Consider the following 14,466-nt stretch of genomic DNA (forward strand, 5'->3'; position numbering starts at 1 on the left):
GTCTAGTCACCTGAGCATCCCGGTGTTTAGAATGTTTGCATAGTTATGGATGGACATGTCTACATAACTGGCACCATTGACATCAAGTGATCATTAGATGGCAAACATGCCTTTAAACTACCTTGGCCAAGGTTTTTCTGATGGGTTCAACGACTTGATCACCACCGCTCAACTTGACAACAGGAAACATTTATAGGGACGAGCATGAGCTAGTAAGTATGGTTAATTAATTTAATCATATATGATTCCACTTCTGTGTTCTTGCAGATTCATTTCTCCTCTTCACCTTTACATGGCTATACAGCCGATGAGTCCTAGGTGTTCGGAAATTCTGAGCAATCTGCTCTATGCATAAATTCTAAAAGTATTCATTGTTTAATATATCTTATCACAAATTGTGACTTGAAAGAATATGTTCTTGAGACCAGCTGAAAATATTATTGAATTCTGATTTCCATACAATATATTTCAATCAGGTTTTATTGCATTTAAAAAGCTCTCTCTTAAGAGGTTCTATCTGATATTATCTATGATGATTGAATCTATTGTCTAGCTGTTATGAAAGTTAGAGAAAAAAAAACAGTAACAATGACATGGAAATATTCAAAAAAGCTTGTATCAAGAGAAAAAAAAAAGCAGTAACAATGACATGGAAATATTCAAAAAAGCTTGTATCAAGGTTGATTGCGTAACTTGAGACTATTTTGGAAAGAAATAAGTTTTTGAGCCTAGCTGGCCGCTATGGTTCGGCCTCTTCCACAAACGCTTGTCTAGGCGCAAATATCAAAGTACGAAAAGATCACTTCTTCTGCCATGCATGACTATAGCATAGGTACTTGAATAACTATGGGCGTCAAGGATTTTCAGATGGTAATTGCAGTATATCATATTTGAATGTAAATTGGAAATAAGAGAGAGAGAAAGTCAGTTTTAATGGAAAAGGTAGTCGGGTGCTTACAAAATGATACCTTTGACTCCCATTCTTGATTTCTTATAATATAATACAGTGGCTCTTTGGCTTTCGTTACATAGGAATATTTGTCAATTAAAAACGACAAGTGTTCAATCGGTTTCAAAAAAGAAAAGAATAAATGATGGAAAAAGAGTTGGAAGGTTATAATTCGAAAATTATTATAATTTACATTTATATACGTACATGTAAATATATTAGTGAGGTGACATCATTTTATTATAAGAAATAATATAATGGTGCCACTTCATTTTTAATATATAATAATAATAATAATAATAATAATAATAATAATAATAATAATAATATGGTGAAAGATCATTTAAAATCCTTTGAGGCATGTATTATATTTTAATAAAATTATTTTATGTTTCTTAAATTATTTATTTAATAGCTCATGCGGGTGCTTCAAATGTATCCTGAGTTCAAGTCGTTAGGTCCTTACCAAAGAAGTTTAAGGTCATACGTGTCAATCCTGTTGACTAGACTAAGCAAGTATCCCATTCCGATGATCCCGTTTAGCAATGCTGCCTCCCTTCATCTTCTCCTGCAATCACTTGTGAAACACTTCCACCATAATAACAGTTCCATAATAATTTTCATATAAACATTTAAAAAAATTATTAACCATATTTCCAAAATCAAGCAACTGCTAAACATCATATAGAAAATAATGGTTAACGACCATCTTCATTAACAGTTGTATAAATACAACAGATATAAATAACTACCTCCTTCACATGATCATGAAAGAAAAATCCATTAAATCCAACGGTTATGAGCAATTTTAAAACTAGGTCAAAATTTGGGATGTAACACTCTTGGAGCTCTCTCTTGCTTGAAAGCCTTCTGGTTTCTTGGGATTTTTAATTCTGGCAGATCTTATTTCCTTGTGCTTTTCTCCCACTTGCAGTTCTATTGCATATTTGGGATATTTGGGAGCTTGGAACTTCCTTTTCAACCTTTTCTCTGCTGGCTGGGTGCCATTTGGGGCATTAAGTTTTATCCTACTATCTGCGATTTACTGTTCTTCTGGCACCCTTCCTTGCTTGTTTGCTACCTTTTCTTGTCTTTTTCCTGCTTCTTTTTCTTCAAATGGTCCCTTCTCTCTTTATCCACTCTCTTTTGTTGTTTTATGTCGTTTTTGCATCAGCCTGGCTGTGCAAGCCATTTCCTATGCACAGGAGGCAGATTTCTTTCAAGACGGTGCTTCTTTTTAAGTCTTATTGCTATTCTATTGTCATCAGTTTTTGTTTGATCATTGTTTTGTTGCACGGAGAATCAATATTCATGGTTACATTTTGTTGTCTTTTTGGATTATGCGTTCTGTCATGGTCAATATTATACTGCTCTGGTTATGGTGAAAGGATCTGTTTAGAATTTGTGATTGTCAGCTCTTTATGTTGAGAATATTTCAATATAACAACTGTAGAAGAAGAATCATGTACAGTCAATTGGAGAAACTGGTGACTTTGGTGCAATATATGAGAAACCTCAATCAGAAGGTGCCTCTTTCTCTATACCATGAAGGTCATCACCCTATAACTAATTGTCACAATCTGGATGTGAAGCCCAACAAAGATCCCAATCACGGTCTTTAGAATCTCTTGTTTTTTCTGACTGCTCATATCCTCTTTGTATTTGGCCCTTGACTGTCGCTGGACAAAATAGAAGTCCTTAAACTTTCTAATATAAATTCTATTGCATGATAATTAAAATTTTAACTTTATTTTAACATGCTACCTGGAATACTATAATCAAAAGACAAGATTTGCAGTTAGCAATTTTTTGAAGACATACCACTACAAAACTTGGATATCACTAAGCACACTGACTTTTAAAATTGGAAAGTCCCTCCAAAATGTTTCCGGTGGTAACATGATTTACTATTGTTTTCATTGCCAACCTTGAGATATTCTCCTGTTAGAGGAAAAATTGCTCTATGCACATAGAGGTTTTTTTTAAATCTTTGAAGAAATCAAAGGATCACTATGATGCTTTGTTATTTAGAAGAATGGGATAAAATTTATATAAGAACTATTTATATGTAAGCTTGTTTTCTAATACATTTGATGCTCAGCTCTCAAAATGTTATTATGGTGATTAGTGATACTCTGAAAAATTTCATTCCACTTGTAGGTATTATGAAGGGCAACTGACAGTCCTTTCTGAGGTAGATGATGAAGAGACGGAGGAGGAGCATGAGAAGATTATACAGGCTGCAGAAAAGGTATTCTACCGAGTCTTATTTATTACATGTGCAAATTTGATCAATTTTAGTGTATTGCCCTTTTAGTTATCTAACTGTTTAGTTATGTTATAATATGTACTGTGTTTATTTGATCCACATTTGAAAAACATTAAATATTTTTTAAATCATAACCAATTAAATTGGATGTAGATGTTTCCATATATGATTAATGTAATTTTTGTTGCGTTTATGTTTCCAAGCAAACCTAACATTGGCATAATATTGTAATTTTCTAAGTAGTGGTGTCTGATTGTGAGAATAAATGACTTATGTCCTTGTGGGGTGAAGCGACCTAGGAAAATAAATCACTGTATGCACACAAGTAGCTTAGTCAATCAGAATCATCACAGTTTTAACAATTGTACATTATGACTGTGTTCCAACTTGAGTGTATACATAATTATCAATGTGAATTGTGTAGGGGTGGGCGTTGAACCTATTGCATAAAATTAAATACACAAGAATGTTGATTGTCATAGAATGGTCTACCCTTGCTTAAAATGCCTCAGTCATTGTGTTTAAAAAATCCTACAAATGTATAATATTGTCTATTCACGAGTTCCTATCAATTGATACCTTTCTCACATTCATAGAAGAATGGTTTTTCGGCCATTCTAATTTTCACAACAAATATTTTCCAATTTTGATTGTTATAGTTCAAGATTCTTGAGAAATTGTCTCAACTATTTGTTCTCACAGATTGCTTCAGCAAAAAATGTTTTACTTAATGTCAACATTGTTGATATTTTGAGTCTACTGTTGTTCTTCAATCTTTTGGCATCAGTATCAATTAAATTTCTCCATTAAGGTACTCCTTAGATATTTGTTATCACTTTCTTCCCAAGGAAATTAGTAATAGATCTTTCAGAGAGGATATAGTGACTATACATGCATGGTCTTGGATGTTTCCTTTATAGATTCTTAACAGATAATGTGATTTTCCATATTAAGTTGAGTTGTAAATTGTGTGATCATTTGAAAAAGTTATCCAACATCGTAGGTCCCATCGCCTAAGCTGTTTTTGTTGTCATTTGAGGGTGTACTTTCACAGATTCCAAGTAGATTCTGGTTACCATATTTTACGAGGCAATACAATCTTCAACCTGTCCTATAAACAGGTTGTGATTAGATGGACAATTTATTTTTAGTTTCACATCTACTGAAAGAAAGTCGTGGGAGATTCTTTGTTTAGTCTCTTTACATTTCTTGTTGAAAGGTGCTTGTTTGTTTTGCTTTAGTGCATTATTTGTTCTGAAACATGGATTCTTGATAGGAATCTGCAAATCTTTTGACATGACCAGTAGAATTGGAAGCAGTGACCAATGAATACGTCTCATAAATGAAAAATGAGGAAAACTAGTCTGATGTTATTCCTTTTGTGTTATACAATCAGAAGCATTCCAACCCCCTCAACATCGTAATAAGTGGAGTGGTTTGCTTCTTTTCAGTCTCGTGGGTCTTCCCGTATTTGTGAGTGGGTGGTCATTAGCAGGGTTTTTTCTTTACTTCAAAAGGTTTGTTGGTCACGAATATTAAAGGTAAAATTCTAGCCAGTGTTCCTGACTGGCTTCAAAGTTTTTTCCATCTTTTTCGCCTCATTCATGAACATTCACATTAAGTATTGTCAGATCTTACAATTGCCATTTCGGGGTGATAAATAATGATTGTTCTTATGATCTGAGCCTTTGTACAATTGTGGCATCACATTATGTTTCTGTCATCATGGTGGCTGACTCTTACCTTTTCTTGCTCCGTGCAATACTAACCTTTCTTTCCTTTCAAAACCATTTGTACTTAGCTTTCTGTCTTCAAGTTTCTCTATTATGTTTAATTTTCTTTATTGCAAATGTGTGGTTAATTATTCTACATAACCTATGCTATTCGCACCCTACTACCTTCAGATTGTTGTGATTTAATATAGTTGTATTGTTTTTCTTGTTTTGCTGCTCAATGACACGGAAATGTATATGTTGTATATGGGAAGAAATGGAAGCTTTTATAAATAAGTTGATCCCTTAGCTACTTGACACCTTAAAGAACTAAATATCTTTTTCAAAGAGTTACAAATTGGAAGAAAAAAATTGTGAACAAATGAAAACCCTTATTGTGGGAATGAAAAATAATGGACTTGCTGTTTATCATAGTTGGACTTGGCAATAACTCAACAATCCCAAAATATTTTAAAATACTTGTCACAACAAAAACTTAGCAATAACTTTACAATTATTGAACTTTTTAAAATACATAAATTTTTAAAAATACTCTTCAAAAGCACACATATTACTAAATTTGTAGAGCATACTAGTTATTTGCATCATATATAAATAAAAATTCGTGTTAATACGTATCATAGATGAAAGAGCGAGTTGGATCTCTATATAAGTTATAATGTCACTTCCATTGGTCGTGTCTAATGTAGAAGTCGCCTCATCAGAAAATATTTTTGGTGAGTTGTGTGATAATACCATGTCAGTTAGCACACTTGGGTTATAAACTTATATCCCAATTCCTTGTCACTCCCTCATTGTAAACAAGTTCCTCATCTAAGTAGAATTTGTGAGTGCTCCTCATGGGGTTTTGGGGGCAAGGAGCAGCACCCCTTTTGGGGGTTTGAGGGTAAGTCAACCAATGTGGTCAAGGGATAGCCTTTGAAACCACACAAACTGTACAATCTTCATGCCTCCAGTTGCCAATTGCATGTGAAAATAAAATGAAAATCACAAATGTTTTAACTTTATGCAAGAAATTGATGAGTAATTAGCTGAAAACTTGCGATTTTTTCTCTTTACTTGCGAGTTTTTGAGTGAAAAATTCCCACTAGTTCTGCAGAAACTCTTCACTAAGTAATTCACCTAGCATCAGTTGTGAGTTTTAGAGGTAAAACTAAACATTGCTCCAAGTTTTACAAAAACTCTTCACCAAGCATGTTGCCTAGCAATTCAATTTGCGAGTACTTGGTGAGTTTTGCAACCCTTCTTTTTATTTTAATGCATACCTTGAATGATGAGAAGGAATATATTGATGGTTATATTGATTGAAAATGGTAGCAAAGTTTAGCATTGAGGAATTAGTCCCATCTGATTCTACAGAAAACGTGATAATCATTCTTCATGGATCTGGTAGGAGATGCTTAAGATTCCTCTAAGTGTAACTTATATATGTTTTAATACTGCAGTAGTCAACATACTCTAGTTATAGCATGCTTATAAAGGAATTTGACAAACGTGATGCCAATCAGCTCTCTTATCACTTGCTTATATGTCAAGCCGTACTTCAGATTCACCAAAAATTAATTTCTTCTCTCTCTCTCTCTCTCTCTCTCTCTCTCTCTCTCTCTCTCTCTCTCTCAAAATCATGTATGGGATGTATCAGCTGTTTGGATGGCTTATGGTCAACAGTTGTACATTTATTTATAAGTAAAGATTATCCTATCTTTATCCTGTCAAGATTGATTAGTTATTACAGATTACTTGGATTTGTCCTCCCTTCAATCTTTCTATCTACAAAATTAATCAATGAAAATGTCATAGCTGTCTTGTCAGATGATTTTGGCATGTTTCTTTTTTCTTAATCCACTCTGTGTCCATAGATCTTGTCCATGCATATGCTTAAATTCTTACATGTACCATAGGTGTATAATATCTTCTTCTTTGCACCGCATTGAAATTGTGATGGTTATTTACAATGGTGTTGTATGTTTGTGTGGTCTTAAATTTAGTATAAATAACAGGTCATGTTAATTAGTTAAATTTTTAACCTTACAGGTTTCATTAATGGAAGAAAATATCAAGCCACGAGCTAATCTTCCGCCATTACTTGTTGGTCTTCATGAACGACGCCCTGAAAAGCTGCATTATATTGGAGTTTCTTTTGGGCTTACTCAACACTTGTACAATTTCTGGAGAAAACACAAGTTTGTTCCTTTTTATATTGGTCAAATCCCGGTAATATGCCCAACTTGAACCAAATTAATGACTTGTTATTTGAGGAACAACTGAAGCTTGAACAAGTGAATTCACAAGGAAAAATATATTTTGTTTCTGTAGTTTATGCATATCATACTCCTAAATTAACTTCTGCGGTGCATTAGGTTGTTTGTGATATGCTGCATATGTTATTTGTTTTCTTCTGTTTGCTGTACAGAGTGCCATAACTGGGGAACACACTTGTATGATGTTGAAGCCTCTAGAAAATGATGAAATTGAATACAAAGGGGAAGGTCCTGGTGGATTCTTTGAGCCATTTCATCAAGGCACGGGAACTTACATGATTAAATCTACACTAAGTGGGACATTGTTATGAGCTTTCTTTAAGAGTTTATATGTGCTGATCATTTAGGATTATTTGTACTATGCAGACTTTCGGCATAGGTTCATTCGACTTCTTTCGTCTGCTTTTCGGTCATTTTCTCCTGCGCTTGCTTTGAGGTAAATACATACATTGTAATAGGATTCAATCCTTATTAGACATATTTTCTATGATGAAATTGGATGCAGTACAGTTCCTGAATGTGATCTCTGTTTCAGTGTTCTAGATCCAAAGATAAGCTTTTCGGAGCAAGATATACAGGAGGGAGCATCACCAGAAAGTATATCTAGAGGAAAAATTCCGCTGAGTCCATATGACATGCAACGCATGGAATCGTACACAAACAATCTTGCCGATTACCATCTGGTTAGTGGAGAACTTTTCTGTACTAGGAAACTGATGTATCTCACTTCTATCTATCTATTTCTCTAACTTCCTTTACATCCTTAATTTGCCATGTTTTGAACGATTATTATAGAATGTAGGAAAGTATTATCCTTAATATTTATAATTGTTCAAGTTAGATGATTATATTTATTTCAAGTTGAGTTTGTAAATGTGTAGTTATGCTAAACTTGACAGACCCAATTTTGCCTAGCACTTGGCAACTTGGAAAATTTCTGAAAAAAAAACCAAAACAGAAAAAAACCATACAAATTAGTCTATGAACATTGGGGAAGTTTCTCCATAAGATTTTAATATTATATTAAAAGAGAAGTGCAATACCACATGAACATGCAAACACAAGTTTCTCCATAAGATTTTAATATTATATTAAAAGAGGAGTGCAATACCACACGAACATGCAAACACAACAGCTGTTGATAAGATATGATACCTATAAAAATTGGTGGTTCATTTTGCTTTAGAGGATGGAGTTTGAGGGCATTATAATTTCTGATGTTTGGACTACTATGAAATGCATGAGAGCTATCAATGTTTGTATAGTACTGTAGCTATTCTGGTGTTTGTTCATCTTCCACTACCCGAATCATAGGTTCTTGGCAGTCTTTCTTTGTGAGGTCATTAGGTTTTGGCCTTGATTTCTTGATGGTGGTCCTAGATTCTCAAGATTGGTTGCTTCCTTTTCCCATGACAGATGAAGGTGTTAAGCACTCTTTGGATGTTTTTGATTTGTGCATGAATGACAGATCTGTTGACATTTCTCATCCTTGTGATCTAGTGTGACTATTGCTTTTGAACATCGTGATCCTGCTGTAGTTGTGTTAGTGATTGTAGCTTCGATCGGATGATTCCAAATTCCAATAAATGAAATAGAATGTTTGAATGGTCTATCAGCCTTAGACATTTGACCATGGAGGAAACTCCGTAGTTAAGCGCATGCTCAAGTTGGAGTAGTACAAGGATGGGCGACCTCCCAGGTGTTAGGATTAAACCACGGACAGAAATAACAATTACATGCAAATATAACCAATAACAGAAAATAACAGATCACACAGAAAAGAACACAAGGCACCAAGATTTAACGTGGTTCACCCAATTCCTGGGCTACGTCTACCAAACAGCATGTCCGATATTATTACGATCCAATGATTATAACCTGATTACAATCTGTAATCTCTTACAGCTCAATATCGCCACAAGAACCAATTTCACATCACAACTTAATAAAAAATACCTAACCCTAAGCCCTTTTATACAAGTATTTTATGCCGTTTTAGGGTTACAACATGTCGGCCATATGTCGGCTACAATGTTGGCCACGGCCCAAATTTTTTTTGTACAGTACTTTTCTAATCAATCACCACAATCTAACAATCTCCCACTTGGGGATTGATCAGGCTCCACACTAAACAACACCGGGAAGTCTTGATGCTTCACCTTTGTGAGCATCAACTAGATCCATTGCGTGTTAAGTGTTCCATTCATTCTCATCGGAGATGGGTTTTATGAACCACTACTCATGAAATATGGGGTCAATGAGTTTGACTCAAAACAATTACACAGTTAAATCTTGATAACAACATCACAATTTGATATCTATTTGTAACAAACGATTTTTCTTAACTAAAAAGAATAGAACTAATATCTGATTTCAAGTAGAAATGAAAGTAATTGTTCAACTAACTTACGAAACATAACATTTTATAATCCATTTCATGAGATATTAACTGAAATAATGATTAACGAAAATAACGATTTACTGAAATAACCATTTCCTAACATTCTTTCTATACAAGTAATGTAAATTACTGCCATTTTTACTATGATACAAAAGGAAACAAATGCATAGCAGGGATATAGAGGGAACATACAAAAAGTAACTGATGAGTCTTTAATTGGTTGTTTAAGCCTCGACTTTCGGGTAAGAAGAGAAGCATTGACTTAGGCTTAACCTCCCAACCGCGGACCATATCCATCCCCACACAATCTTTTGAAAAGAAAGGCCCTCCCTACCCCAGGGCTAGGCTTGGGATACTATTAGTCCAACCATCCGAGCAATACTGGTGTTTAGAATGTCTGAACAGTTATGGACGAACATGTTTGAATAACTAGCGCTACTGACATCATGTGATCATAAGAGGGCAAGCACGCCTTTAGCGACGTTGGCCAAGGTTTTTGGATGGGTTTCTCATACCCGATCACCACCGCTCGACTTGACGATAGGAAAAAACAATATAAATGGACATGCATGAGCTATTAAATGAGTTTTTAAAAATAATATATATTTATTGTATCACATCTGATTCTATTTCATGTTCTTGCCGATTTTACTCTCACCTCTTCACCCTCTTCCTTGGCCATATAGCTGGTTGAGTCCTAGGTGTTCAAATCCTAGAGTATTCCAACTCTTTTTGCTGAACCTCATCTGGTGTAAAGAATATTATAAAACTTTAGTATGTTATATCACAGTCTTTAAGACTTGAGAACTGATCTTAATGGACTTACAAGGAATATAATTTGATTCTGAAATCCATCAGTAAATAGAGACGTATGAACATATCATGTACATTTGATCTTGACTCAACATGGGAAAAATGGACTCATTGAATATCTATTTGATATTGCAATACAATAATAATGTACGGAATTCATGGACACATTTCTTACTACTGTAAATTCGAATGCAATTATAAATATATAGCAATTTATGATTCGAAAAGCTGACCACATAACTTGGTCTGGAAAGTGTGGGCTTAGCTTGACTCTATGCAGCCGGTTCTTCCTGACGTGAGCAACCAAAATGCAAAGCTCAGGGTAAAAATGATTATGACTTGTCCTTGATCATTCGCAGCAAAAATAGAATGAAGATAAATGTAGGAGAGCAGAGGTATAATGTGTAGAAGAATAATGTTTTGGTTCTCTCGACTTGCATTAATAAAAGAGGCATTCAAAATCATAAAGGCTTCCAAGAAGCCGTGACTCTATGGTTGGTTATAAGAGAAGAAGAATCATCTTCTTGAATCATTGATAAAATTGCCAAGTGTACATTCTCGCCTTATAAGAGGAAGAAAAAAATAAAAGAGAACTTGAAGGTTATGTAATCAAAAGGATAATTTATAAAGTTATATACACATATATTTACTTGCACATATATATTTTATTATGATGGCATCATATTTAATGTTTATCCAAGGTTGTACCTACTAAGGTATGTATAACTAACTATGTGTTTCACCTGGAAGATTATTTTATCTCCTTATCTTCTCATGGTGTACACACATTTAAATATATGTAATTTAATAGATATAATCTTGTATAAATTAATACTATGGTGTCACCTTATTTTTATATCTATGTGCACATACATAAATATGTATTAAATTGAAGTGATGAGAATGTCAACCATAAGCCATTAAAGTTATGTACTTTAATTAAGTAAAAATGTTTAATGTTTTAATGTTTATCCAATAGCTCATGCGTGTCCAATGATTGTATCTTGTCATTCAAGTCGCTAGGTCCTTACCAAGGTAGTTAGAGGTCATACCTGTCTATCAGATAAATGGATTAAGGTAGTACCCCATTCCATAGATCCCGTTAAGCAGTGCTTCTCCCCTTCGTCTGCTCCTACAATCACCCGTGCAACATTTTCCACAATAATAACAAGTTCCATGATAAATCCATAATAACAATTAACATAAATATTAGTAAGGAATTTAGTTAATAACCATAATTCCGAAACCAAGCAACTACTAACTACTATCATCATCATATGACAAATAACGGATGATGACCATCATCATTAAACAATTATACAAAATAATTGATGACAACCAATTTCATAGGATACAATAGTTATATTTAACTACCCTTTTCACATGAATAGGAAAGAGAAATCCATCCAACAGAACGGCTATAATAATTTAAAGTAGGTCAAAAATTGGGATGTAACACTATCCTTAACTATTATTATCATGGAGCATTATATATATATATATATATATATATATATATATATATATATATATATATATGAGATATATTAAAGATGTATATTTATCTATATAGATAATATATATATGTATATTATATATACAAGATATACTATACATATATAATCTATACTTATAAATTATTATCATATATTATAGTCATGATAATACATTGAGCATATATCATTTGTGATATATGTTAGAGCAATAACTTATGCGAGTTAAGATATTAACAAGAGACATGTGAGTTAAGGTCTTTTATGAAACAAACAAATCAAACTATTATGTAGAAAAGTCTAATCAGGTTCTCGTATAAGCCGTGCAAAATATAGAAAAATCAATTAATAACCTCAAAGTCAATTCTTTTAACAGGAGAGATATAAACTCCAACCATTCAGAAAATAACAAGTCATCCTCATCTAGAGTTCCCATATCCCCCTTCCTACCCAGGGAAGAAATAGAGAGGGAAGTTGATGGAATAGATCAATCGATGCATAACACCAAAGAAGTTGCAAGAGCTTATGTGAATCTCGAGCCCCACATTAGAGAGGATGTATCATTTAGAGAATTTTGTGAAGACAAAGGACGAGAGGCAGCTCAAAGGTGCAAAAGCAAAGAACTCAAACACAAAGTGAGTGAAATAACCCACCTGAGATATTAAACCCCAAAACTCCCAAAACATTTTCAAAAGCACAAACAAATGATTTTGGCGAAAAAAACATCAGAATAATGATGAAGTAACCAGCGAATACTCAGATTTAGAAAACTTTGAACTTGTTATTGCATTATAAATTCAGTGATACAATAGTAACAATTAGATTGGATGGTAAAGATAGAGTGAAAGCACAAGTGAGATAACTGGTGCAACATCTCCAACGGACAATCCCGCCTCCTTGAGATTGCTTGTCCTCAAACAATCAATATCTAGATACCATATAAACCTGCCAATTAGCTCTATAGCCCTAATGGAGCCCAAATTTTTGCACATTTAAGGGCCTCCATTTGAGAAATAATAATGGAGGAGTTTATGCATAAGTCCTCAAAATGTTTGGAAGATATGGCTATGAAAGGCATTAAATACATTGATTATTATAGAGTCGACAATGCTTTGGTCAGTGTAGCAGACCCATTGCTCCTAGATTATTTTATTGATAAAGATGGCCAGCTCTGTGTCCCATCTATCAACAGTTTTTGCTGGGTTTTCTATATCACTGAGTTATGAATGGAGTGTGGGTCCTGTTGTTCTTGCCGTTTTACCACTGGTTGTTGCAATAGGGGCACTATATGCATCTCTTCTTTTTCAATTGGCTCATAAATATCAAGTGGCATAGTGAAGATGTTACAAGTGTTGTATTGATGAAATGCCAGGGGCAAGAGATGATAAATACTGTACAATTTTGGGCACTCCTATAACTAAAACACATGGGACTTAGACAAAGTTTGGCACAAAGAATTTCTCATATGACACTTCCATGTAGTCCTTTGAACTCCAAGCTCTGCCATAATCACCAACATTAGTGCCTGGTAATACGGAGACAACGGGGGAGGAAATAGAAACAAATGATTTTGGTAATATGCAAGATGTGAATTTAGCGGCAAGGGCAGATAACAATGGATTTTGGAGACATTATACTATACCTGATAACAAGGAAATCTCATAGTTTGAGAAGTCAAGAAATGGAAGACGGTCAACAGAGTCAACAATTGTGTCAAAGTCTCCACAATAATACCCAACACTACATTCGATAAAAACATATATCGTGGAAAATTAGACAAGGATATGTGGAGCAACAAATACTCAACAATATATGTACCGCTGAATATATGAAGGGCTTGATAAGAACAAAAAAAATGGAGTCTAGTTTGATGAGATATGATTCCACACGTCAACACGAAACCAGCAAACATCAATCATTGTCAGTCTACATCGAAATACACAGAAGCAGTAACATCAAAAGATTAATATTTATGTATGCGGTAACATGTGGTGTGGAAATTTGTAGATTGTTGAATCATATAAACTACCATTTTGAGAATGTTGAGTTTTGTCTAAAAATACAAAAGACATCATGCACAAAATAAATTAGTACCAGAAGGAGACAAGATGAAAAACGAAGAGGGCAAATGTGATAGGATTATCGCAATGGCAAGGAAAAGCACTGTCAACTATCTCTCTCAAATGATATACACGTGTAGGGGTATGACGAAGATCTTCAGAAGGCATGACCCATATTAATTTCCTCAAGTCTGATGATGATTCCAATTATTATAAAGAGTTGCTTAAAAATCATATTAAATTAATACAAATATTTTATTTCTAATGTAATAACTATATGCTGTATTCCTTACGAAGAGGTGCATCGATTGAGATATAACTCCTCATCCATGTATAAATATAAGATGTAGCAAAATAAAATAAAATAACAGAACATATTCGATATTCAACATTCGGAAGAGAAGTACAAATGTAATATATTTATTTTGTATGGAGGAATAAGGAGCTTTAATATGGCTATGTAATATGAATTCAAAAAATTATTTTA

The 14,466-nt window shown here is 33.9% G+C and overlaps 1 protein-coding gene across 3 annotated transcripts in view; it reads left to right on the top strand.

Moving 5' to 3' along the window:
* LOC149556417 (RNA cytidine acetyltransferase 1-like) overlaps window positions 1-14,466 on the top strand; it is a 146,801-nt gene that overhangs the window by 102,676 nt on the left and 29,659 nt on the right. For all 3 annotated transcript variants that reach the window (XM_089830725.1, XM_089830724.1, XM_089830726.1), the window contains exons 19-23: window positions 3,110-3,200; window positions 6,986-7,165; window positions 7,365-7,473; window positions 7,579-7,648; window positions 7,748-7,895. In XM_089830725.1, the coding sequence (XP_089686851.1) occupies window positions 3,110-3,200; window positions 6,986-7,165; window positions 7,365-7,473; window positions 7,579-7,648; window positions 7,748-7,895 (598 nt within the window). The remainder of the gene's footprint in view (window positions 1-3,109; window positions 3,201-6,985; window positions 7,166-7,364; window positions 7,474-7,578; window positions 7,649-7,747; window positions 7,896-14,466) is intronic.

Source organism: Cupressus sempervirens, chromosome 5 (assembly GCF_028749045.1).
Source record: "Cupressus sempervirens isolate cs-2001-9-10 chromosome 5, ASM2874904v1, whole genome shotgun sequence".
Lineage (NCBI taxonomy): Eukaryota > Viridiplantae > Streptophyta > Pinopsida > Cupressales > Cupressaceae > Cupressus > Cupressus sempervirens.